Source organism: Lontra canadensis, unplaced genomic scaffold (assembly GCF_010015895.1).
Source record: "Lontra canadensis isolate GAN:19392208 unplaced genomic scaffold, GSC_riverotter_1.0 scaffold26, whole genome shotgun sequence".
NCBI lineage: Eukaryota > Metazoa > Chordata > Mammalia > Carnivora > Mustelidae > Lontra > Lontra canadensis.
The window spans coordinates 16,976,478-17,003,936 of record NW_022631020.1 but is presented as its reverse complement, the minus strand read 5'-3'; the positions used below and the strand labels follow the sequence as shown (position 1 = coordinate 17,003,936).

The window sequence follows — 27,459 nt, the reverse complement described above, 5'->3', positions numbered from 1 at the left end:
TCTAATTTTAAAAATGTCCTGTATGCTACTAGGTCATAATTATATTAGAAGACCTTCCGAAATATATGTACTTTGCCTTTAAACACAAACCTAGTATTAACAAAGCAATTATCAACTAATGTGGATCAAAATAATTTACATTATGATTGATGTGTTCATTCTTTTTATTTTTCATGAAGACAAATGCACTGCACACTCAAGAAAAAAGTGCAGAACAGTCAACTGCGCAAAAAAAAAAGTGAAAATATGAGCATGGCTTAAAGAAACTAAAAAAACAAGGGTGAAAAGAATCAAGTATAATTGGGCTTTTCTAATAAAGTATAACTTTCCAACTTCTCAAATGCCTCATGGGAATCTATGAAGGAATACTCTAATTTTCTGAAAGCTTTATATGATGCTCATTATAAAAAAAGGTATTTGGAGTAAATATTTAGGATCAGATTTAATCACACTCTTTATAAATAATTCTAACCCATATTGCTTATAAATAAATATTATGAACATACACCTTTTAAACACGTTAGACACACAACACAATTTCCCCTTGCTTTTAAGATTGTCTTTGATGTCTTGATTGCAAGTGAGGAAAATATGGAAAACTGTGTAAATTAGACATTTAATAGACATTTCTCAATATTTATAATCCACAGATCATCCTGTATTACTTGAAAAGAAAATTATTCTCCTTGTTGGCTTTGAAGAGCTAAGAAACTTTTTTAAAAAATTATTTGGGTAAGTGGCCTTGGCAACAATTTCAGTTAAGTATATTTAGAAGAAATAGGCAAGTTATTACAGTGTATAAAAAAGTATTTTAGCATCTGTTCAAAATTACTTAAGTGACTATCCTAACCCCAGAAATGCATCCTAAAACCCGGAAAAATTAAAAACAGACCAATGCTTAACTTTTTAATCATTTTCTTCATTCTAAATTGTTCATGCTAATGAACACAATATCATGGCTTTATAGATTTCCTAGACACAATTTTCAACTTGGCTGAGACTGAACTTATCTCATATTAGGAAGCCAAGAGGTCTTTTTCCTTCTTAGTGTTTAAAAACTAAATGGCTATAAAGTAAGGGGAGAAGACGTTTAAGAGCAAAGTCAGACAAAGCACACACTCAGACATACTTCTGGACTCAGATGTAGCAATTAGAGAACTGCGAAAAGACAAAATGCGAATTATAGTACATGTAAACATCTATTCAAATTGATAAAGAGCAAACATAAAATGATAGGATGATATTATAACAGTCGTCTCCAGACAGGAACAGGTCTTGCTGTTGTAGTCACAAAGCTAAATTCAGGCAATGATGCTCTCTCTCTGCTGGAAAAAGAGAAGACTATTAAAAAAAACTTTGAAAATAAATAAATCTAAAAACCGAATCACACCATAAATTGATCTCCAACTTTTCTAAACATTAAGAAAAAATCTATTTGAGAAAGGAATCAAAATCAAAGTTGCAGACAAATTTCACAAAAAATCAGCTTTGGGTTAAAGATTTTAACAAAACCTCTCTGCATCATGCTTCCTCCTTAAAATATTAAGCCAAAGATCACAGCGCTACAACAAAGCCATGATCTATAACTTCTGCTCAGGAAGTGCAGTAACTGATAAGATAGTCAATTGTTAAAGAAGTGTGGATAGCCAAAGTAACTTTAAGAAATCACAAACAAATTCCAAGATAGAGTATGTAAAAATAAAAGAACAATTTTCTTAAAATTTCCCAATGATTTCAAAGTAATTGTGAGGTGTATCTAATTTCCTTAAACTCTGTATGATAACCATTTCATTCTTTAATTACACTACAGGACATAAAATTCTGTACTAAGCACAATGATTAAACATCCAAAAATAAAAAGGGACACATCAGAATGAGACAGTGCTTCATATACAAAGGGAGACTAACTGGATGATGGGAAGTTAGTGGATGGATGAAATAAAGTAATAGGGAGGGAGGAATCAGGAACAATAATAAATTGATACCAAAAAAAGTAAAACAAATAAGTGCTCTTGATACACTATGTAATGAATACATATTACTGATAAACTGCAAGAAAGTTATTTACCAAACTCAGAATTTTTCTACTAACCAAGTATGATGTTTTCATTAGAAAATAGTGAGAATGGCAGTCATTTCACCAAGATTTCTTTTTTTCTCAGAACTTTTAGGTAGCTAATTTGGAAGATAATCTCTAGTCATCTGATAAGTATATAATGATCAGAGAGAGAGAGAGAGAGAAAATAACAACAAAAAAAAATGCTACTCTCCTCTAAAAGCCTGTATACATACCTGAAAGCAACTAGCCAGTTCAAGAAGTTAACAAGAACAGGGTAGTTCCTGAGATTTGGGAAAACGAAATTTTCTCTCTGCCTTACAAACATCATTCACTGATGACTTAATCCTAAATTTTTGTTTTTATTTATAGGGCTTTAGAAGAATAAAAGCCCTGAGAGAAAAGACCAAAAAGTGAACTAATTAACTAGAATTCCACGCAGGACATTTTTGTTTTAAAAGATTCAAAGATTTTTGTGTAAGGTAAGAAAAAAAGCTTGTAAATATTTCTACAAATTCTAGGACGACTAAAACTAATTTTCTACAACTGGTTCACTTTATGTGTAAGGTAAGAAAAAAAGAAAATATAGGTCGGTAAAGTTTGTATAACACTCTAAAATAACCACTGATATTTCAACATACCAAACAAGCAAATGTTTTGCTTTCTTATGTAATCCTTAGAGCCAATGATTAGTGTCCCAAGTTGAAGATTGGAAATACAGTCCCCATAAAACAGTTCTAGTCACAGGAAACTTCCTACAATTAAGCTCAGCCATACTTTTCTGCAGGTAATCAGCCTAAACCACTGAAGTTTTGTCTTTATGGTAAACTATTGGTTGATACACTTGATTGTATTACAATAAAACAAGAGCTATGTAATACTCTCCCATTCCTGCAACATGATTTCATTAAATAGTTGGGCATCAATTAAATACTAAAATTAATTTTTTAAAATCTCACAATTATTCAATAACATTTAAACAACACTGCTTAAGACATAAAATATTGAGTGAAATATATAAAATGACAACTTAACCATCCCTTGAGGTAATCCTAATCAATCTTTTAACCAGTAATATATAATTTCTCTCTTTTTTTTTTTGGTTAAGTAGCAGCTACCTACACTGTTCTGAATCCTTTTTTCACTTCAAACTCAGCCCAGATCTGTACTAAAGCAAAGAACTTGTTGGGAGAATTGTAGAGTTAAATATATGTTTCAAGTTTTAGGTAGCATATCATTAACAGAAAGAGTTTTAGACTTCGAGTTTAGAAGCAAAAGGAAAGTTGTAAGCAGAAGTCTACCAAGTCTAGTGAATACGGAAGCTAAGCTATACTTTAGAAGTTAAATGAATTTTGTGCCAGCAAAAGCAAGCATTTGGGAACACTATATACAAAACTGTACTGAGACACAATTATTCAGACTATCATAACCAAATCTAAGTTGTTTCCATTGATAAGATGACAGAAACAACAATACCATCAACAGGTAGGGGGGACTGGCACAGATACATTAAAAAGTGTTTTATATTAAATATACTACACCAAGGAAACTACAGTGTGAAAGGGACCTTAAGATCATCTAGTCCAAGCCCTTTCATTTTACAGACAAGGAAACACCCTGGATAAGTTGAGAGACTTGTCTAAGGCCAAAGAGTCAGTTGCAGAGCTGGAACCAAAAGCTAAATCGCTTAACTCTTATCTGGCACCTCCACGCTAGGTCATCTTTGGATATTAAAAAATTAGTGGGATGGACTAGATTCGTGGCTCTTGGCATTTATATTCTTACACACAGACAGAAACCAAAGGCTAGTTTACTCCTGAAACAGACTACAACATTTAATACTCCAAAATTATTAATGTCTTAACTGTTGTGGAAATTCCATTAAGACTATATGTATATTCCTCCATCAGTATTTTTAACCCACTTCTGCAATACGTAACTGTTCAACTGTTTAGCAAAATGGTCTCAATAACTGAGAAGACCTTCAGGAGAGATTTGGAAAATTGATAAGAATTAACAAGGGAGGTAATTGTCACTCCATTATTGGAGATTTAAATATGCATTCATTCATTAATTCACCCAACAAACATCTGAGTGCCCATTATGAGCCAGGCTTTGTGATAATCACTAGAGATAAAAAGATGAATAAGACATGGTCCCCTTCCTAGAGGAGCTTGTAATTTAGTGGGGAAGACAGACATATAAACCAGATAAATTATATTACAACATAAGTACTATAACAGAGATATGAACAAAGTGCTGTATTAGAAGGGAGGGTAAAGGTATGAACTGGGTAATGACCAAGTCGTCTACCAATTTTGTGCAAGAACTACCATAGTTACTGCAAACACAATCTCATGCTCAATCAATATTTAGGAAGGAGTAGAAATGTAGAGTTTAAAAAAAAAAAAAAGCACCCAAATCAGAATGCCTGCATTCAAATCTAGTCCTTCCACTCACTAGCTGTGACTTTGGGAAGTCACTCTATCTCTATTAGCCTAAGTTTCCTTATCTGTAAAATGGGAATTAGCAACTACTTCAAAGGGATACCTTGAGTTTAAAATCAGAACACATGAAAGTACATGCATAGTATTTATAAGCATATTCATTAATTTCAAAAACCCAGTAGCAATTAAGTACTAGTATTTATACTTAAAATCATCTTAATGATAATGAAAATGTAACTGTGAACCTAATGAATGTAATATTTACTCCTCATTCTTTGGAACGAAAGTGAAACATACTTGTTTTCTGATTCATTCAAAGCAACATGGCTTAAAACATTTTAATTTTAGGTTACTAGAGAATTTAAGACTAGGGAAACTGATAAGCTACTTATGGATTTAAATAAGTAGGTAATTTCAGTTACATTATAAGGGAATTTTATAATAATTTCTAAAAATCAGGCTAAAATTTACTAGTCAAATTATAAAGCCAAAAATCAGCATGGAGATTTAACTGGCCTTTGAAAGATTTTCTTTCTTTATAATACCTGTTTGGTGTAAAGAGAAGAAACGTGAGCCTCTGCCAATTTGGCACCTTTCACGACTACTAAAAAGAAAAGAAAACAAACTTACCTAATGAATCAGAATAGCACATAGTCAACATACAAGAGACTACATAAAAATATATCACAGATCTAAGTAAAGAAGTTTTTGAGTAAAGTCACTATTTTGACAAAAGAAATAGATTTTGAAATTTTAAATATTAAGACATGTACCAAATGTAAGCCAAAACATTCCTGTGAAATAGGATTACCATCAAGAACATATATACAACTTTAACCCTAAGTGTGGGAGGAAAAAAGCAAAAGAGGAACAGCATCCATTAGTTATCCCACTGACAGAGGATTATGGTGTTGGAATTACAGTTTGTGACTGTGAGGAGCCCAGTACGAGAAGAAAGTTGATTTTTTTTAATGTGACACTGAATATGATCACTATAATCTCAGGAGGGGAAGAAACACTTGCAAATGAAATAAATTTTGAAAGGTAAATATGTAATCTCCCACCCCCTCATTCTACAAAGAATGCATTTATTTCCTGAAACTGCTGTATCAACTTTCAATGATAATGTTCATTTGCCAGAGAAATCCACTTAAAAGTCACAATACTGTTGCAAATGTCAAAGATTTTTATACAAGTATAGGAAATGCACACTTAAAATATCAGACTGGAACACTTACCAAACAGTGTTTTCCTAAAGTAGTATCTATAGTACATTTCTTTATTCATACATCTTCAAATGGTCAAGTTTTCTTTCATACATCCAAAATGTAATGTGATGTTTTCTTATTCACCAAATGTTAGCTCTACTTGAAGTCTGGTTCCAAACTAATCAGCCTGCTTTTAAATTTTAAGACATCTGTTGAAAATTTATAGGATCAAACCAAACTGAAGTGGTATAAATTTTTTACATTGGATTGTACATTATTGTAAAGGTACCAGTAACCATTATTAATAAATTAGTGATTATAGCTCCTTTTGTGATAATTGGGGGGAAGGGTAGATCACCATCTGGAATGGTCTATTTATTTTAATTTTTTTTTTCTTTTCTTTCCTTTTTTTTTTTCTTTTTTCTTTTTTAAAATCAAGGAACATTGTCTTGGTCTTTGTGGGGTTTTTTTGTCATTGGTTTTTTTTTTTTTTTCTTTTCTTTTCAAGAGACCATTCCACTTTATTTTTAACATCTGAATGCATAAGGACTCATATGCAAAGCAGTCATACACCGTTATCATTAAAACCCATATGGTAAAATACATACACAAGTCCAACAAAAGGCTAATACATAGTAAAGCCTAAGCATACTACTATGTAATATTATGAGTACATAAATTGGGAGACTTTAGTTAGAGTACTATGTTATCTATTCATTTTTGAAAACATTCATTAAGATTTTAAATGCAAATTCATTCCTTATTTGGAGTAAAACAAAATCCTCTAAGTTATAACAAGTATTGGTCGTAAGGTTTTAGACCTATTCATTAAATTACAAAGAACCCAAAGAATTCCGTAATGTTCAGTAGAAGTATGTAATAAAAACATTGCATATGTTTCTAGTGTGATGTCTTTAGCAATTGTTTACTGAAATAAAATGCAAACATCAATCTTTCAAAATACAGGATCAGAAGGTAGTTTTCTTCTCTTCTATTTGTGAAATCCATCTTCATCACATTTTACCAAAAAAATTGTTTTTACAAATATGTAAAAGTACATTAGATAATACTAATGAAACACAGGTAGAGTTCTAGCATATGCAGATCAATGATCAGTCAAATCATCTTCTCCAAGAACGAGATTCATTGTCCTCTTCTTCTTCATCATCATCTTGAAGTAATGAGTCATCCACCAAAGACTCTTCCTGAAACTTTAGGTTAAAATGCATTTAGGAATTTACCCAAAAAAAAAAAAAAAGAAAAGAAAAAAGGTAACACTTTTAAATACTGATTTCTCTCAAAAGAGGTGAATACAAAAGGTATTTCTATAGCTACAATTTTCAAGAACAAAGAAAAGCAACCTTTATCCACTCAATGGTTTCTCTACAATATCTATTCTATGGTTTATATCGAACAGGCACTAAAAAAATATCCAAGTAAGCCTTTTACATGCCATTTCTCCTGCCTCACTTGATCAAATTATGCCATCTTCTACACCTACAAAACAGTGCTCAATACCTTTAGTTTTTAAAAAAAGAAAACATCAATAAGTGTTCTCTGACTTACCCTGTCTAAGCCTGGACACTAAATCAACCAATAACTTGTAGAAACATCTATCAAGATTTATAGATTTATATTTTTTTCTGCTATATGAAACAAACATTTCTTTTATAGCATTCCTTGCTTTTCCCCATTCCCTTCATAAAAGCTTCTCAGACTGCTTTTCAAACTTTTCAAAATACCTAATACCAGGAGCTCTCCTGCTTTTCTCCCCATTCAATTCAAACTCATGGAAGGACAAAGGTATAATCTAAAATATAAAATGACAAATCATGTATATGAGTTTCAAAATACACATTTTATTCTTGCATTTGACTATGGATATGTATAACAGCCTCGAATGCTCTTCAAACAAAATGAAGTGCCATTAAGAAAATCTAACAAAGGTAAAACATGGAATCATTGTTTCCCCACCTTACCTTTATTAACCTCAACTTTTTCCTATAGCTTATTTCATGATCAAATCAAATAGAGTTATGTTTATGATTTCAAAGGGCTCTCCCACTTCATTCTTCTTTATGTTCACACCTCTCAGCCATCATACTAATTGCTGTACCAAGAAAAATGGACTGTTCAACACCTATTCCCCTTCCACACCTAAAATGCCTCTCTCAATCTATTCCCAGCCCAAGCTCTTGGTTATGGAAAGCTTTTTTTATCACTTAGGGTTCAGCTCCACTGTCACCACCTTCTTCAAGACTCTTTTGGTCAGAAATAACCACTCCTTCCCCAGGGTTCCCACAGCATATTGTTCAGATCTCTTATTGAGCGTATCACTCTGCCTTTCATTATAATTAGTTTCTTATGTGTCTGTCACCACCCCCCTTTCCCGATTAAAGCTCCTTGATGATAGGGACCGTGTCTTATTCATTTTTGTGCCTATCACAGTATCTACCATATAGAAGGCATTCACTCTAATGAACTAAAACGGTATGAATTAAAATAAAGGAAACCTGAAATGTTAATAAAGCAAATAAGGAGGAGATATACTCTAAAACTTAAAATATTACAAGATTTCCTGTGGATAAAAATCTAAAGAATAATTATTGTGTTCTAAGAGTAAATGAAAACTGAGTATATATATGATTTTCTTTTTTTCTTTCTTTTTTTGGATTAGTAATCCATAGTTCTCATTAATCCAGAAAATTTAAAGCTGGTCTGCATTTATCTGACATCCCCTGCCTGGAATATGGCTCAGGAATAAAATTTTATGTTAAAATCACAGCCATAAAATCATATTTCATATAAAAATGTGAACATTTAAGATCCAACACAAATTAAAAAAAAAAAAAACATACTTCCTCTTCATCAGGTTCAACTTCTTCTGTTTCAACAGCTGAAATATTAGTTATTGGTTTATTCCATGCCAGTTTTAGATCCTGCCCTTTGAAACGAGCTCCATGAACTGCAGCCTAAAATAATTAAGAACATTAGAATGCAGAATATTAATAATTTCTAAACAATGAAATGTTATAGTATCTAATATTTAAATTAGTAAAACAAAAGAGAAGATACCTATCCATTAACTTTGTGGTTATTTCTCCATTTAGTATTTATTATTATAATTTATAATTTACTTTTTATGGTTATTTACTTCTAAAATCAGCTCTGTGTTTGGAAATAACTTTAAAAAGAAAATGAGAACACTTTCTCATGATTGAGCAGAGCTATTCTACAAATGGCCAGTATCTGACTAGAACTATGTATACATGTTTACAATACAATGATAATGGCTATTAAAGGCAACAATCTCAAGACATTTCAAGATCCTGGCTGTAGGTTCTGAACTGAAGTCCAAATTAGGATCAGCAGGCTAAAGGTACTTTATTGTATTTTAATTCTTGTTAATTTATGAATGACATATATAGTAACTACAAACTAGAAACCTTTAACAGATATAAGAATACTTCTGCATGCGTAAAGTATCACATTATTTTAAAATTACATCAATAAGGTATCACATTATCTTTAAATATGATGCTCTACATGTATCACTCTTACGAAACCTAAGTATCTCCATGAAGGAAAAAAACCCTGAATGTTTCTACTGAAACTAAAGTATTTCCTACAAAGCTTTCATAACTATGTAAGGTAAAAGTCAAACTTAGTATCTGCTAAATTAAGTGATTAGGAAATGTGCATTCAAATTAAAATAACATGAACAAATATAAATGAATGTTAGCAACATACCAGAATAACTCATAGTCATGAAAGATTTATAGCACAACCTCATAGTATAATGTGAAATCCAGAAACAATTACATGTTCAACAACACCTAACCATGAGTTGTGTGATATTTAAGTCTCTAGGTATAAATTTTAAATCTGCACATGTAAATCTATTATAAATTTAAGAGATTTCATACCTATTACAAAATGCAGCTCAGGAGTTTTTAGTCCATGGCCTCACCACAATGTCATAAAATTAAAAAAATTTTTAAGTACTTATATATGATATTTAAGTTTAGAAATGACTTATAATTTTTTAAAGCTAAAACTATTACATAAAAATATGTTACTATAAGAAATTCCAATAGTGTCATGCAAAATGTCTACTCATAAAGCTCATCTTTTCATCCAGTTAAAAAAGGCCAAAAATTTTCTCTAAGTTCTTAAGTTCTATAAGTTCTTAACATTTCTGATGACCTAATACTGTCAATCTCTGTATTTAGCACATATATCTTCAAATTTATAAGGTGAGTCTACAACCCTCTAAAGTTTTTAACATTTTATAGGATGATTTCAAAGCTAGGTATATTTAACATTTTATCAACATTCGCCATTAGAAATTTTTGACTATTTGGCTATATAAATTTGAGATAACTGAGTTCTTCCTTTTAAAATATACAAATTTATTTTAAGTAATTTGTAACATAAAATCTTTAATGTTTAAAAAATTCTATAATCTACCCATTTTATTTTTTTAAAAATTCCAAAATTTCTGGTTACATAATGTAAAATATCATAATCCATGATTGTCCTATCCTGAAGAGATAACCACTATTCTATGAAGAGTTTGGAAAAAAGTCCTGCAACCCACTAAAAAAAGTCCTATGCACTTATGAAGAGTGTTCGTGCATATACATATATAGGATATGTACATGGGAACATACTTTACTGGTCTCACACCTCATTCTTATATTATTAATTCAATTATTTCACAGACCCTTTCCATAGCCATAACAATAGATTTTTCACTTTTCTTGAATGGCTACTTACATACACACACACCTACACCATATTTAAACTAATTTCTTGAATGGAACTTTGCCCTATTTGTTTGGCAAAATATTCTTTTCTCAACTGGATCTTGATTTTACAATTACAATGGATGTTTATACTAAAGGGAAAGGGGCTGCTGCTGTTCTTTTTGTCATAAATTTAAATAAGTAAGTTTAAATTTTCATCTACTGTAATTTATCAGTGTTTACCTTTATGGCTTCCAGATTGTGCCAGTCCTTTAAAAAGCCCCCTCCACACTAAAATTACTTTTAGGAATCCCCAGCTTTTTACTAGTCATATGTACAGAAAAAAGAAAAAAACTTTTATGCACCTTTATTTTGATACCAAAAAAAAAGGCATAATGTATAATTTTTTCCCAATAGCCAAATGTCGTAACATTATTTTCAGATTACTCAGTAAATTTAAATTTCCTGATTTAAATAAAATATCTCCTTGTAGTCCTCTACAATTCTTTCATAGATTCAGGTCTTTTTCTGAACTATTTTATTGTCTATCCATACCATTACTAAATTAATTATTACACAATGAATTTGGTATCACTCTTCATCTTTTTCAGAATATTCTTAGTTATTCTGACATTATTTTGTCCTTATGCTCTCTGGAATATTTTGGCCAAGTCCATATCACACTGTCTTACTATTGCTTAATAGTATAATATCAACTAGGTCAATGCTTTTCAATACTGTGGCAGTCACTTCAAGAGTTCTGTAACCATTTTATTAAAATGTACATTTAAAAATGAACTTTGTAACTACTTACAAAATGTTAACAAAAACATGTTTAAATGTATTCTACAGGATGCTTATTTGAGCAAGGTGGTAGTGATTATAAAGGTGGAAGTGGGGCTAACTGTAAAAATAAACAAAATAAAGAAAAGTGGGGAAAATAACTCCAGAAGATAAAATTAAATTTGCTCATCTTAATGAAAATAGTTGATAATTTCAATGAAAAACCACCAAAGTAGGGGGTACCCGGGTGGCTCAGTGGGTTAATGCCTCTGCCTTTGGCTCAGGTCATGATCCCGGAGTCCTGGGATAGAGCTCCACATCAGGCTCTCTGCTCAGCAGGAAGCCTGCTTCCCTTCCTCTCTCTCTTCCTGCCTCTCTGTCTACTTGTGAGCTCTGTCTGTTAAATAAATAAATTAATAAAAAAAAAAAACTTAAAAAAAAAAAAAAAACACCAAAGTACCAAAATAAAGCCAAAAAAGAAAAAATATATATATAGGGACTCCTGGGTGTCTCAGTTGGTTGAGTATCTGCCTTCAGCTCAGGTCATGATCCCAGGGTCCTGAGACCAAGTCCCGCATTCACTGGGCTCCTTGCTCAGCGCGGAGCCTACTTCTCCCACTGCCTGCTGCTCCCCCTGCTTGTGCTCACTCTCCCTCTCCCCTTCTGATAAATAAATTAAATCTTTTAAAAAAAGCAATAAATAAACAAATCTTTCCTACAGAAAAGAAAAAGGTTTTAAAAAGATACATGGATCTAAATCAGTAGAAGCTGATATATTCACAGATAAACTCTATTAAACATTTAAGAAAATGTATCTCCAATGCTACTTAAAATTAACTCAGCACAAAGAAAGATGGAAAACTTTCCAGTGACTTTTTATAAAGCCAAGTAGTATTGATACCTGATGTAAATAACACCCCTCCAGTCTACAAACAAATCTTACTTCCAAAGACTGAATTAAAACTACAAATAAATACAAGAATAAAACCTTATCATCCGCGACAACATGATGAATCTGGAGGGGTATTATGCTAAGTGAAGTAAGTCAGAGAAAGACAAATACCGTATGATTTCACTTATATGCAGGATATAAAAAACAAAGCAAACACTCTTAAATACAGAGAACAGACTGGTGGTTGCCAGAGGGGAGATGGATAGGGGAATGGGCAAAATTATCTACAGAGGATTAAGAGGTACAACCTTTGGTTAAAAAATAAGTAAGTCACATGGATCAAGAGTATAATATAGGAAATATAATCAGTAATATTGTAATAATGTTATACGGTGACAGATGGTGACCATACTTATCATGGTGAGAAATGAGTAAGAGAATTGCCAAATCACTATGCTGTACCCCTGAAACTAATATAACATGCCTATCAACTATATTTCAATAAAGTCTTTTAGAAGTAAAAATAAATAAAAATTTTTTTAAAAAAGGAAGACTTCAGACTTCAGTGATTTATCAAAGAAAAATACAGTACCATGGGGATCTGTACCAGAAGCAAATGGTTAGTCAATCTCAGGAAACAATATAAATAGATGAGAGGGGGAAACCCTCATATTTCTATAAATACACAAAAATTACGATAACATCTCTCTCTGATCAAAACCCAAAATCACTACAGCTTCCAAAAAACAGGAATCATTTGTATTCTATCTTAATCTAAAAAGCTAGCACCATATATAATACTAAAATTATTAGAAATGTTTTCATTCATTTCATGAGCAAGACAATGAATGGAATGTCATGAGTGGAGACACAATTACTATTACTGTTTTTTAATATTTTTCTAAAGGTACCAATAAGTAACAGAAAGTAAGAAGTTATAAACATTAAAGATGGATATGGTTACCTGAAATACCAAGGACAACAAAACTAAAAAACTATCAAAAGATAATTTGGTAAGATGGCAGCTACATATCTAATAAGAACAGACAATTGATTTTTCTACATAAAGAAGACCTCATTTAAAATAACTAGAAGTTAAATGACTGGGGGAAAACTAATATATTTATTTATGTAAAAAATTATACGTATGTTATATATATTTCACATTAAATACTATATGTTACTATATTTTATACTTATATGTTATATATTATGAAACCTGCAGCATATGTATATTACCTATATCGATTTTACATATATAAATAAAATCTATATAAAGAAAACCTCTAAATGCTGTTAGAGAATAAAGGATTGAAATATAATGATGTTATAGAGGAATATTTGTATCACAAAGATGTTAAATCTCCCATGTATTATTCTTTTTAGAACCTGGTAAGCTTATATAAAAAATAAACATGTAAAATCTATGAGGAAGATGCTTAAAATGAGTTAATAGGTGAGCATAATAAGAAGGAATCCAAACAACAACCCTGACAAACTATTAAAATATAAAGTTTAGCTTAATTAAAGCAGTGCAGAAGAGGCACATGAAAAGAAAACTGATCAATAGAAGAGAATGAATCCCGAACATGATCCAATAAACATGGAAAATTTTTACACACTAAGGGTAGTTCACCTAAGTTTGGGAAACCAGCTTTTATTCAGTAAAATCAAGTAGGCTCCCTATTTCACACCTTATGCCAAATAAAAGTCATATGAATTTTCATTGAAATGTTTAGAAATTATGAGCTAATTTTCTAGGAAAAGAATTGAAAAAAAAATCAGAAAGAAAAAAATCATAATAGAACTCAGCAAGAGAGTAAACAAATGACATTAACAGTTGACAGAAACAGAAATAAAGAGCATTTAAACAAATGTGAAAACGTTCAATTTTAATCATAAAAGTGTATTAAAACTGAAATGAGTTGCTATTTTACCAAAATAAAACTGATACCATTCTATGGCTCATGTACCCATGTATTTTATATGAGCAAACCACTACACAGAGTATACACTACGGCAAGTGTGTGGGGAAAAGGCACTCTCATACATCTTTGGTGGGCAAGGAAATGTGGTACAACCTATATGAGGGGGAATGAAGGAAGCAATCTTAGAACTATCCATCAAAAATTTAAGTGCACATATCATTTCATGCAGTTATATTGCATCAAGAATATATCTTATATTCATATTCACATATGTACACCGAGAAATATGCTCCAAGAATGTTCACTGCTGCACTGTAAAAGAACAAAAACAATTTAAAGGCCATCAGCATGGCTGATTAAATTTGGTACATCTATATGGGGAAAACTTCTCACTTTTCAGTCATATATGAATGTCTGAAGTACATTTTGTACTTTCACTATGAAATACTATACCATTTATTGATTACAGAAAATACAGAGACATTCATTCACTCACCTAGGACAACAGTTCAGAAAATAAAAACAAAGAAATATTTGGAAATTAACATCAAAAACGGTGGATAATTTTCTTTTCCTGGGAAGACCTATCATTTACCTTGAGTTTATAACCTCTTACATTTTTGGTGTCAAAATTTTCTTTATTTTACAAAATGATGATGATGGTACGTGAAATTTATTTTATATTTTATAAGCATTCATCCTTAACAAAATTAAAAACTGGCGCCTCTATATCAAACACACTAATTTTTTTAAATTCCCAAACTTCAATGGTCCCCCAAATCTAGACGTTTGGAAAACCACTGCCTTAGCCTATATTCTGTTTGGAGAAGATAAGCTTCAACTTAATTTTCTATTCTTTTCTACAACAGAAAGTTACAAAATTTTAAGAATTGTTTTGGCTTATTTGGCTTTGGATCAACAACTTCTATAATTTAATTCAAATGTTTAGCATAGCAATGGTAGTTCTTCCTTTCAGGCTATTAAGTAATTCCAACTAAAATGGTATTTACTCCGAAAAGATAATTCTTATTGGATCTAACTTATTTTGTCACTTCTTCAACCCCCATAAAATTCAGTGTTTGTCATACATCAATCCCTAGTCTTTTGAATTGATTGCTATTCATTTGGAAAACATATGCATTGTATAAATATACATGTATTTATATATATATAAATATGTACATATAAAATATATTTTTATATACAAATATGTACACACATATATAGTATGTACATATAAATATACATATCTGAGGTGGAAAAAGCAATACCCAAGAAAGAGGCTGTATGTCAATAAATTTTCCAAGAGCCAAACTTTCAAAAATTATTTCAAAGGTAAAAAGTTTTTTTCCCTTAGCCACATAAACAAGAAGTTTTAACAAACTTATAATCATTTATATAATGACAACTACCACTGTTTTAGGACTAGTGCCTAGAAAATAGAACATAAAGAGACTTACTCAAGCTACCTAAGAAAAAGAAGCTTATTTTTCAACTTATACTCAATAATACCTTTGAGAGAAAACTTGATCAAAGATCTATTTCTTAATATAACATGTACACATACAAGTTTATAAAAGTTTTAAACTCTCATCAGTCAGTAACATTTTTTACTCTGAAAAAAGATCTTTAAGTGAAACATTACCCAAAAGTAGATTTTAAAAAAACAAAACTCTAGGATTAGGAACTCCTATTCCATAAAACTATCCACCTCCTACACCACTAATCTTGACACTAGTTATTACAAGGCCCCAGCTGAGCACTTCACTGAGACTTTTCAGATCCACAGTCTTTTATTGGTTACAATGCTCCAAGGTCCCCAGTAAGGTACCATTGTGTTGTCAGGGAATATTCACTACAAAGAAGACACATCAATTTAGAAAGTTTTTAAACACTTTAATTTAGACCACAATCCACTTAAAAACTTCTGAAAAGCAGGGGTGCCTGGGTGGCTCAGTGGGTTAAAGCCTCTGCCTTCGGCTCGGGTCGTGATCCCGGGGTCCTGGGATCGGCCCCGCATCGGGCTCTCTGCTCTCAAGGGGCCTGCTTCCTCCCCTCTCTCTCTGCCTGCCTCTCTGCCTGTTTGTGATCTCTGTCAAATGAATAAATAAAATCTTAAAAAATATATATATATTGAAAAAAACTTCTGAAAAGCATACTACTCTTTCATTCACATTAGGTTAACTGTTTGGAACTCTTATTGCATTTTTCCAAGGACAAGATGGTACATCTATTTCTCTACAATCCTGAAGAAAGAACACACAGGGCTAAAAACATTCCTATCAATCTCCTATACCCATTTTCCTTTTTTTTAAATCTTTTAAACCCCGATGGAAGACAAGGTTGCATATACTCATCCTTTATAAAGACAATTCAAGATGCATGGTTTAAGACAACCATAATAAAAGGACCCTAAAAGCTACAGCAATGTATCATGCCTGGGCAGAAAGTTATAGAGGCTTAGTTGGGGATGCTGAGCTAGGGACACGTTAAAGTTCAGCCTACTGGAACTAGGAAGCAGCAGATAAGGGATGCTTTAGAAGATCTGACATCACGATTTATCTTAGCTTCTACCTTATCTCTCATCACTCTTTCTGCCAAAGCAGACTTTGTTCTGGGCCAGGTGAGAAAAAGGATAATGGAAAGTTGGGTGTGGCCCTATCCCCTATGAAAGAGAAAGGAAGGAGAACTGCTAGTGTCTCAAGACAATACAACTTACTATTCATCTTGGTGACTATTCTAATAATATCATGTTATAAACAGAATTGCCTAACTGCTTTAGGACATTCTTTGTGGCCATGAATTACTTCTTATAATCTATCTACTGTCAAACTGTAGTTATTTAGTAAGTAAAAAAAAAATTCCTTTATATTAAGACTTAAAAGCAATATTTATATAACATTTAAATCTGAATTTTCAATAAATCAGATTATTTCTAATACTTACTGCTTCAGCTTCTGCTCTTGTCTTGAATGTAATTACTGCATGAAGTGAAGAGTCATCAATCTGACAATCTTCAATTTCACCATATTGCTTTAAATTAAAAAGAAGTATTTCCTCCAAATAAATATTTTGAAACATCCAAAATCCTAATGGCTTTTAAAATTACCAATAAATGTAACCCAGAATATATAACAATTCATGGTGATTAACAGAAAAAAATGATGAATAATTCATTTTAGTACTTGATATTATAAGATAAAGAATGGTCCTATTTACAATTCTATACTTTTTAGAATTAGGGAAACTTACGATTGAATCAACTATTCCTTAAAAAAATGAAATAACAGTCACAATTGGGCTTCCTTACTGACCTTCGTAATCCTAGAATATGCTAAATTCTTTCTGAAACCGAATATTTAATCCTCAGGATATTCTATGAGTTTTTTGTGTCATTCCCAATTTAAAGAAGGTGCCAAAAAGAAGATTCAGAGAATTTAAATAATTTTCTCAAATTTATTTAATTTAAGTTAAATAGCAGGAGAGTCTAGGTCTTTTGATTTAACATCCGAACTGACCTTGCTTTCACTCCTATTACATACTCCTCTACACAACACACTTTAAAAAACAACTAAATAAATTATGCTTGCTTTTATTTTGTTGGATTTTATTTTTTCTCTATGTAGCAGGATTTTTTTTATCATATTTCCTTTAAACAGCAACCTTTATCATATAAAATTCTAGTCCTTCATCATTACTAATACCTGCCTTCTTTCCTACCCCAAAACAAAATAACTATAATCTCATTAAATACACACACACACACACACACACTCCAGAAATTTTTTTACAGAAATCGCAAATTTCTGTAAAGATAACAATACTCTAGCATCAATCAGCTCCTTTCAGCTCTGTCAGTTACTAGCTGTTTGAACTTGAACAAGTTACTTAATCTCTTCATGGTTCATCTTCTTCATCTCTAAAGTGGGTATGTACCTCAGAGTTGTTGAGATAACGCATAATATAATGAATTACGTAAGACTCAGAATAATACCTGCCACAAAATAAATGCTCTAAAACTTTTAGCTATTATTTTTATTACTAATACTACTACTGGTTTAGGTGGATAAATTAATGAAAGCATGTTGTTAATCACAATCTGTAACAGTTAATGGTCCTATAATAATGCAGTTTTCTTTTCTTCTGTTACTTGTCACATGTTCAAATGCCAGGTTGAGACAGAAAACTAAATTTTAAACATGCACCATTCTTAAAGACTATTTTTAAATGTGCATTACCACTACTAACTTTGAGAGGAGTTCAAATCTCTAAATACACACAAGAATCTCCATTTAGAGGCTTTGAATATTTATAAAACCAAAATCCATCCTAGTTGTCACTAAAGTACATGCATAACAAACTCACTGGTTTATCTGGATTATTTTAGCATATTCTTTGCTAGTTTCTTGATTAGCTATATAACTGCATGCAAAACACTTAATTATCTGAATCTCCTTTCCTTTGTGAAAGGGGTGGGAGAAGCTGGGGTGAGTAACAGGCAAAAATTGGGCAAAATTATCTCTAAGATCCTTTCTAGTTCTCTGATCCCTTTCTTTCTCCCTTTGAAACCATCAAGCATAAGACTTTCCAGACTCCTCATCCTTAAATATTAATCATTTTAGTTACTTCTTTAATATTTTCCATTCCTTTCAATAATTCCCCATGTCCTGACAAAATATAGTTTCACCTTTGTAACTTCTATTAACAGCCTAGAATATGACTGTCAAACATCTAAATTGGAATTTCCAAAAGATTCAATCTTTTGTGTACCTATCTATAAGCTTACAGATCCTTCAAGATCTAAGCTCCAGTTTTCCTACCTTATGAAATTCTCCTATACTGTTCTTTTTCCATCATATGCCTATATGAAAGATACTTTTCTGAGTTACTCAAGTACTTACAGTTTTTAATAAATTTAGCTTGATGGTGTGGTAAATTATGTTTGCAGCTTACTTTAACTGCCTTGTGTTAAAACAATATATATAAGATCTTTGAAGGTGAAGAACTGGTTATTTCTTTTGTATCTCCAGAGCAGTTACTATAGTCCTGAAGGCAAGGCCGATGCTTAGTAACTAACCTTTGGGATACCACTAAGAATCACAATATTTAAGTTGAAAAGGCCTTTAGGCAAATATAATCTCTATTCTACACACAAGCCCAATGGATCCCAGGAAGTCCAAGTAAAAGAATGGGTTAGCCAGGACTAGAATCTCATTCTCCTTTCTCACAGGTCTACATTAGACTCATTCCCTTCAATTACATCCTGCCAGTGAATAGAGGCAACCTCAAGGGCACATATCAAAATTTTGTCTGGTTTCATTTCGAAGGTCAGCTAGATCAAGAGTATGGTATTAAGACATAAAATTCCATCTTAATTTTAGAGTATCTAGGTGCCCTTTGCAATGTGTTAAATTTTCTGTTCCATGTATATATCAAACGAAACTAAACTACAGGACATCCCCCTCTGAAACAGCAAAATTTAAATCATTCATTTCACAATATCTGAAGGCCTACTGTTAAGAATAGCAACCTGTCTTCCAGACAGTAATTAAACAAACAAACAAAAAATCCCTCGATTTTTTAAATAATTAGCAAAAGACTATTATGGATTAATCAAACCCTTTGGTCAGATTAAAGGGTTTAAATTACTCATATTTTCATAATTTCCCCTTCAATATCCATTATCCCCAACAATGATTATCAGTACGTGTTCTGTTGGACAGTAAGAAAGTACCGCAAAATGAGGAAGAAGATCTTCTCTATCACTCTCTGTAAACGCAGAAATCTCCAACGCCCTGGGACGATGATCCACCACGGCATGACCAGGCACACCTCGACCTCGACCTCGACCCCTGCCTCGGCCATGAGCTGCACCTCGACCTCTTGAGTGAATTCCTCTACCCCGACCAGATGAAAGGATCCCTCGTTTTGCAGCCTTGAAGAGATCAGACACACAAGTTAAACATCACAATTTCTAACATAGGCCGTGTTACATATATTCTGTGAGAATAGTCAATCTTTTATACAATTTGACATCATATTCAAATACTGGCCTATGAAAGTATCTCATAATTTAAGGTAGGGTTTTAGTTTTTGGTTTTTTTAAAAAAGATTTTATTTATTTATTTGACAGAGAGGCAGAGAGGCAGGCGGGGGGGTGGTGGAAGCAGGCTCCCCTCTGAGCAGAGAGCCCAACATGGGGCTCGATCCCAGGACCCTGAGATCATGACCTGAGCCGAAGGCAGAGGCTTAGCCCACTGAGCCACCCAGGCACCCCTGAGGGTTTTAGTTTTTAAAGTGAAAGCATTTTAGGTAGCCGATGCAATTAGAAAACAAAATAACATTAATTTAAACAATGTTTTGAAATTATTAAATGTGCCTTTTTCTACTAAGTTCCTACTTTCCAAGATATCAGACTGTATCATAAAAAGACCAACAATTCTTGATTTCCAAATAATACATAATGTTAAAATGTTAATTCAGCAGTTTAATACATACATAATATACAATAAATTTATTTTCCCACTTAAAACTTCTAAGTAGTGTATTTGTTTGCCTGTTGACTTCAGTAGGTATAAATCATCTCAAATTCATCATTTTAGTCACTTATACTAACATCACTTTACAACCAATGCAGCACATAAATTTATTTTTCCACTTAAAACTTCTAAGTAGTGTATTTGTTTGCCTGTTGACTTTAGTAGGTATAATTATCTCAAATTCATCATTTTAGTCACTTATACTAACAACACTTTACAACCAATGTAGCACAATAACTTATATTCCACCACATTTTTCTATATGAATAGTATACTATTCCTTCACTGCACAAATATTTAACAAGTACTTCTTATATGAAAGTCCTTTCCTTTCTGAAACTCAAATCCTAGAGGGGTAAGAGACCTTTAGCAACCAAGTTACTTAACAGTACTAATGAGAAGTAAAGCAAAGAGTAAGGAAATGCTTTAAAGACTTGAACAGAACATTAAAGACTGGCAATGAGTAAGATACTAGAATGAAAGCTCCGTGAGGATATTTACTTGTTTTATTTTCTACTTGATCCCTAGCACTTACAATAGCAGCTGAAAGAGTAGATATTTAATATGTGTTCAGTGAATCAAAGAAGACACAAAGAACAAAAAACATAAGGGTGTGGAGTGGGGGCTACAGCATGAACAAAGCAATCAAATTTGAAAGAAACATGGTACGTCCAAGAATACAGGAAATGCAGTGCAACTGGACTACATGGGATGAAAAAATGAAGCTAGAGAGATAGGCAGAACCAGATCACGAAAATTTTAAGGACAACAATTAAGGATTTTTAATTTTATCCCAAGAGCTAAGAAAATCAGTTAAAACATTTTAAACACAAAAGCAGAGTGATACCATCAAATCGGTATTTAACATGTTATTCTGGCTAGTTTTAAGAACAGAGTAGAAAAAAGTAAGAACAAGCTGGGAAACCAGTCAGTAGGCTACTAAAATAGCTCCAACAACAAGACTGAAGCTTCGTCTACAGTGGTGGCATCACAGAGAGGTAAATATATTTTAAGATACATTTGGAGGTAATATGTATAAAACTTGGTAATTAATTGATATGGACAATGAAGGAAAGGGAGGAAATCAATGAAGATTCCCAGATTTCTGGTTTGGGTAACTGTGTAAATGGAATTTAGGGGCAAGACAAATTCAATTTTGAACAGGTTGAGTCTGAGGATGTGAAGTATCCAAGTAGAAATGTCAAGTAGGCACCACTGGCAAATCTCTTTAAGTATAAATATTTGTTTGTTCATCTCAAGACAGTTCATCTTAACATTTGCTAAAATAATAATCTAAAACCCAAATAATAAACTTCACAGGTCAAGGATTAATGTTCATAATGGAGCAGCATATACAGACTTATGCTCTGAGCAACACTATCTCAAAATGTTCCCTGAAAAAGAGGATTTATGAACAAATCTGAGCAATACTGAATACGTATATTTAGGGATTCACGAACCAAAAGCCTCTAAAGAAACCCTATAGCAACAAGCATGTTTAATATAAACATTTCCAAGTTTATTTGGCCTCAAAAGCTTTTTGCACTAATATGTTAACAAAAAATGGAATTGGTATGGTCAGTGATACACTCTGGGAAATAATACATTACTGCATATTCCAATGGTAACTACAAACTGAAGTCTAGCCATCATATAAGTAAACCAGAAAATGCCATTCAGCATTTAGTTTTATTATGATAAAGAAACAAAGCATGGACTAATAAAGATTACTGGTAGAACCACTATTTATTTACTAAAATTTCTGAGCCAAAATTTAAAAAATAACCTGTTTTTTAAAGTATCACCAACAAACAATGAATTCTGGAACAATGAAATTTAAAAAAATAAATAAAAATTAAAAATAAAATAAAATAAAGTGCCACCAACATAGGCAAGTAATCTCCATAATAAAGAAAAAACAATTTCTATATTAACTGAAAGAAATCTATCTTTTTCAAAACCTGTTACCTTGGCCAGAACACAAAGGCAACCCTATCAAGTTTCCAGAGAATGCAAAATGTATGCAGGTTGACAGACCATCCTATGTTTCTATGACAGGCAAGATGGAGCCTTAAGACAGCACAGTGGTTTGGCTACTAAATGTTAAGTCTTTAATACCAGATGCCAGTACTAAATTCAGAATATGTCCTATTAGAAAAAAAATCATCAAGGCGCTAACAAATTTGGGCAAAAAAAGCATAATTCTCAGATGAAGGCAAAATAATGTAAAATATAAAAAATTTTAATTGTGGCATCAATCATAAATGTACCCAAGTACCAACTGCATTAATGACATTAACGTCTCTGTACTTCAAAATGTAATTCTGATTTTTAAACACTTTTTTGCTAAATGTTACAAATGCTCATTATAATGATCAATTTCACTAAATTTTTCTTATACAATCATATAGCTAAATAAGAAGTTTATTTTCTTTTATAAACATCCACAGCACCATCTATAGGCAAAACTTAAGCAAGCATGCTTTTAATACAGTTCTCCACTAAAGTCTAATCCTTACAGCAACTCAAGATAATATGTCTGTATATACACAGAATATCTATCTTTGTAATAACTGAAAAGGCTTTAATAGATCTTGGTCCCAGGGAGAAGGAGAGACTAAAATTAGGAAAAGAACCTAACTCACTAGAAGTGGAAGGACTTAGGTATAGAGGTAGAACTGCTGCCACCCCTCATTAAATAAAGATTTTCTCTACCAGTTCTGAAAAATTTGCTAACTTCTTCTCTCTTTCCTATATCAAATCCCAGTATATATGTCACAGACTACCAACAATTATAGACTAGAATGAGGGGGACATATTTTCAAATTGGCCACCATGACTACATCTGCTCCTCTTTGGCATACTATGTAGTTGTGGTGAAACATACTTCCAGCTGTAATTCTGTATACTTTCTCCTAAGTTCAGTGACTTCTTCTCCAGCTTGCATCTTCTTATATAAATCCAGTTCTGTATCAAGCAATTCTTTCTGCATCTAGAAAATGGTAATTAATAATTTAAGTGACAAAAATATCCTGCATTTACAAAAAAACTTTTTTTTTTTTTCAAAGAGCTTTTATACATTCTCATTTAATCCATACATTCCTTCTGTATCTCCAGTCCTACCACCCTAGTCCAAGCCATCAATCACTTCTGGTCTACACTACTACAATAGCTTCCTAACTTGTTCCTACTTCCATTCATTTCCCTATAGTTCATTTTCCATACAGAAGCCAGAGTGAGATTTCTATGGGCTGATATGAAGTAATTTTCAGGAAATAACTGTGAAAAGAAAAAAACAAAAACAAAAACAAAAACAAGATGTTAATGAGCAATATATAGTATGCTTTTACGTAGGAAAGAATACATACACACATACCAAGAGGGAGAGAAGAATGGGGATAGAGTGGCAGGGATCAAAGGGAAAAGGTATTCTATATATACTTTTTTAATATAATTTAACTTTCAAATCATGTTTATGTTTTATTCAAAAAATAAAGTCAGCAAGAATGAAATGGAGGGGGATCCAAAATTGACTACAAATAGACATACATTTAACTTCATTAAATTGATGGCATAATCACACAAAAGGGGAAAAAAAGTAATCATAGGCCACAGTTCTAACCCTATACTTAGTTGAATATATTGTGAGCTTGTAAAAAATGCAAATACATTTTGAATCTTTTACTTAATGGTCGGAAGTGCTATTGTTACAGCAATTCAGGAACTATGTGGAATGTATTAAATGACTGTGAAAATGAATACTGTACTGATGTTAGTGGGAAGCAAGCTGTCATTATGGCAACAGGAAATAAAATATGGAATAAGAGGAGGAAAAGAAGCATCCTGTGGTACTGGAGACAATCAGAAATATCAATATGAATTCATGATTTTACACATATACGTTCATACACACAACACCAAGTATAAATACTGTATAACTGGAGATTTTTAAAAATCACTTACTATCACATGAAATTATCTTCCTCACTTATTCACATCCAACAGATTGATGTACTTGAATTTCCCCCCTTTTAATCAATTCAATATAAGGCTGCTGGAATGTTTTTTTTTTTTTAAGATTTTATTTACTAATTTCAGAGAAAGAGAGAGAACGAACAAGCAGAGGAGTAGAGAGAGAAAGAGAAGCAGACTCCCCACTGAATAGGGAGCTGGACATGGAACTTGATTCCAGGACCCAGAGATCATGACCTGAGCCAAAGGCAGATGCTTAACCAACTGCGATACCCAGGTGCATCTGGAATGTTACCTCTGTTTATTAACCTTTTGTACTATGAACTCCTTATAAAATAAAATAAAGTTCAAATTCTTCCCTCAAACTTGTATCACTTTGTCCTCAAGTTATCTTTTAAAGATTATCCGTAACTATTCTCCTAATTACTGACTTTACAACTGTAATCTAAAGAATTTTAAAAATTAATAGAAACAGGATTTAAAAGATTAATAGAGTTTGCTTATCTATACATATTTACTATTAATTAATGAAGGAGGGAAAAAATGTTAGCAAAGAATAGTCAGATTTTAAGCAAAAGATATTACCTAAAAGGAAAATAATCTTAAAGCAGTGTAACATTTAAATGTTTTTTAGTAAGTAGTATAATGAAGAACAACACAAAGTAAAATACCTGAGTCTTGGTTTTTATACTTTTTGGAAGACAACGTCCAGGAGAAACAGCTTTGACTTCATCTTTCAATTTGGTAATATTTTTTGTCAAAACCTCTAAAGTTTTCATTATTTCTGCTTTATCTTCAGACTTCATTGATTTGTTTTTCTCCAGTTTTGAAATTAACATCTGCCAAATTTTTAAAAAAGAAAAAATTAAGATACATATTCCTCATACTATTAACAAAGCAAACACAGCAAAATAAATATAAATAACTACTAGTTTTAGTTTATATATTTATGGCAAGGCTTACAACTTCTAAGCAGAATAACAGATTTTGGTGGTGCTATCTCAAGTCTTAATCTTGGCACACTTTGTAAAGAATTACACGTTATCACTGGTCTCTCAGAATATAAGTTCAAAGCACAAACATACGAAATTCAATCTGACCACTAAAAAGTGGTCAATTTAAAGTAGTATCAGTAATTTTACTTTCCAATCCTTATGGATATTACTGGCCCTAAGTATTCCCACTCCAAATGTAGTCTGTAACCCAGAAAGAACCAGAAGAAGTTTTATGGCTCCCTTCACATAATGAAATCTTAAAACATTACTTACTTTCTTTGTCACAAGGAACAATAACTGGCTAACGTAAGACTGATATCCACAACATGGACAGGAATCAAAAGATAAACAAGGCAATATGGGGTAGAAGATACCACATATTACAGGTTTTCTCAGTCAAGCTGGTTTCAGCTTGTAAAGTACTGTAATTTCTCTTTACCAAGTATATCCAAATTTAAATTAGAAATTATAAGTGGAAATTTAAGAAGTTTCTGCATTTTCACTATTTTGAAATGCCCTAACTTTTATTACTAGACATAATCAAGAACTGACACTAATTAAATGTCACAGAGCAACCCTGCACAAAATATCGCAAACCATGCAATTTTACATTTTTCTAGCAGCCCCATTAAAAAGACTTTAAAAAACCCAAACCAGTAAAGTTAATACTGTGTTTAACTCAATATATCCAAAATGCTGTATTTCAAAAAAAATTACTGAGATGTTTTACTTTTTTCCTTCATATGACATCTTTGAAATCTAGTATGCATTTTATATCCACAGCACATAACGATTTAGACAAGACCTTTCTCAAGTACTCAAAAGTTGGACGAAGCTACTACCTACCACAGTGGACGACACAAAACTAGAGGACTCCAAGCCAATTAAAGAAAGATACATATTTCAACAGAAAAAAAACCTGAGAAAAAGGTTCCAATTCACTATCAGTTGACAAACTACTATGCAGCAACATATCTTGATAAACACTCATTTTCACTTCAAGGTGACCACCCGAGTTCCTTGAAATCACTCCAAACCCCAGTTCACCATTTAATGCTCTTCATCCTCAATACATTAATCAACTGATATATATACCTTATCACAAATATTTCAGTTTTACCCTTTCCAATTATGTAAAATATATTTCTTAGCATTAGCTATATAGTGTCAAATTAAATTTACTTAAAATTAAAAGAACATAAATATATTTTGCCAAATCTAATATTTTTACCTTCTGTGTTTCAATGTGCTTTTCTAAAATTTCTTGTTTCCTTTTCCTTACATCTTGCTGAAGTTTCAGTGCCTCCTAGTGAAAGAGACCAAGAATATCACTAGAATATTTACTGTGTATTTTTCTGATACATAGATATTCCAGAGGAAATAAATGGTTGTAAATGCAGCAGTTTGGCAACAATTAAATGTAAAGTTTACAAGTTAAATACGTATGTAAGTTTCAAGAGAATCCTTCAACCCAAAATAATACCTATTATTACACTATGAAAAACAGAGAAGTTCAGTGGCAGCCAACATACACTTTTCTTTTAGTTCTGTCTTGTGATAAGTCTTGAAAAAAACACATATATGCAGAAAAGCTTTCCTACAAGCACATTTTGGACACTATTATCTGTATTTACCTGTTTTTTTTTCTGTGCTTCATTATTATCAACTGCAGAGGTGGAAACGAGTAAGGTTTTCTGCGCAGCCTTCAAAGCAGCTGGATTATATACTGTTTTAGTTAGGCCAGTAGATGTAGACAACACCTACCAATACAAATTCAATTTATTAAAAAATGTATTAAGCATTCATGATACCTGTCTTTTCTACAAAACCCAATTTTAAAACACTTTTGTCAAAAATTAGTACACTGAAATAAATGTATTATTTAAATAAT

At 32.0% G+C, this 27,459-nt stretch overlaps 1 protein-coding gene across 12 annotated transcripts in view; it reads right to left on the bottom strand.

Annotated features, from left to right (window-relative positions):
* Window positions 1-377: 377 nt before the first annotated feature.
* Window positions 378-27,459, bottom strand: part of RBM26 (RNA binding motif protein 26) — an 85,590-nt gene continuing 58,508 nt past the window's right edge. For 11 of the 12 annotated variants that reach the window (XM_032864173.1, XM_032864180.1, XM_032864174.1 and 8 more), the window contains 8 exons: window positions 27,203-27,328; window positions 26,800-26,874; window positions 25,245-25,412; window positions 23,489-23,593; window positions 19,797-19,997; window positions 17,009-17,095; window positions 8,570-8,683; window positions 6,191-6,922 (listed from right to left, as the gene is read on the bottom strand). In XM_032864173.1, the coding sequence (XP_032720064.1) occupies window positions 6,833-6,922; window positions 8,570-8,683; window positions 17,009-17,095; window positions 19,797-19,997; window positions 23,489-23,593; window positions 25,245-25,412; window positions 26,800-26,874; window positions 27,203-27,328 (966 nt within the window). In that variant the 3' untranslated portion in view covers window positions 6,191-6,832. Of the gene's footprint in view, window positions 1,326-6,190; window positions 6,923-8,569; window positions 8,684-17,008; window positions 17,096-19,796; window positions 19,998-23,488; window positions 23,594-25,244; window positions 25,413-26,799; window positions 26,875-27,202; window positions 27,329-27,459 lie in introns of those variants that run through there. The other variant, XM_032864179.1, reaches the window with a different exon arrangement.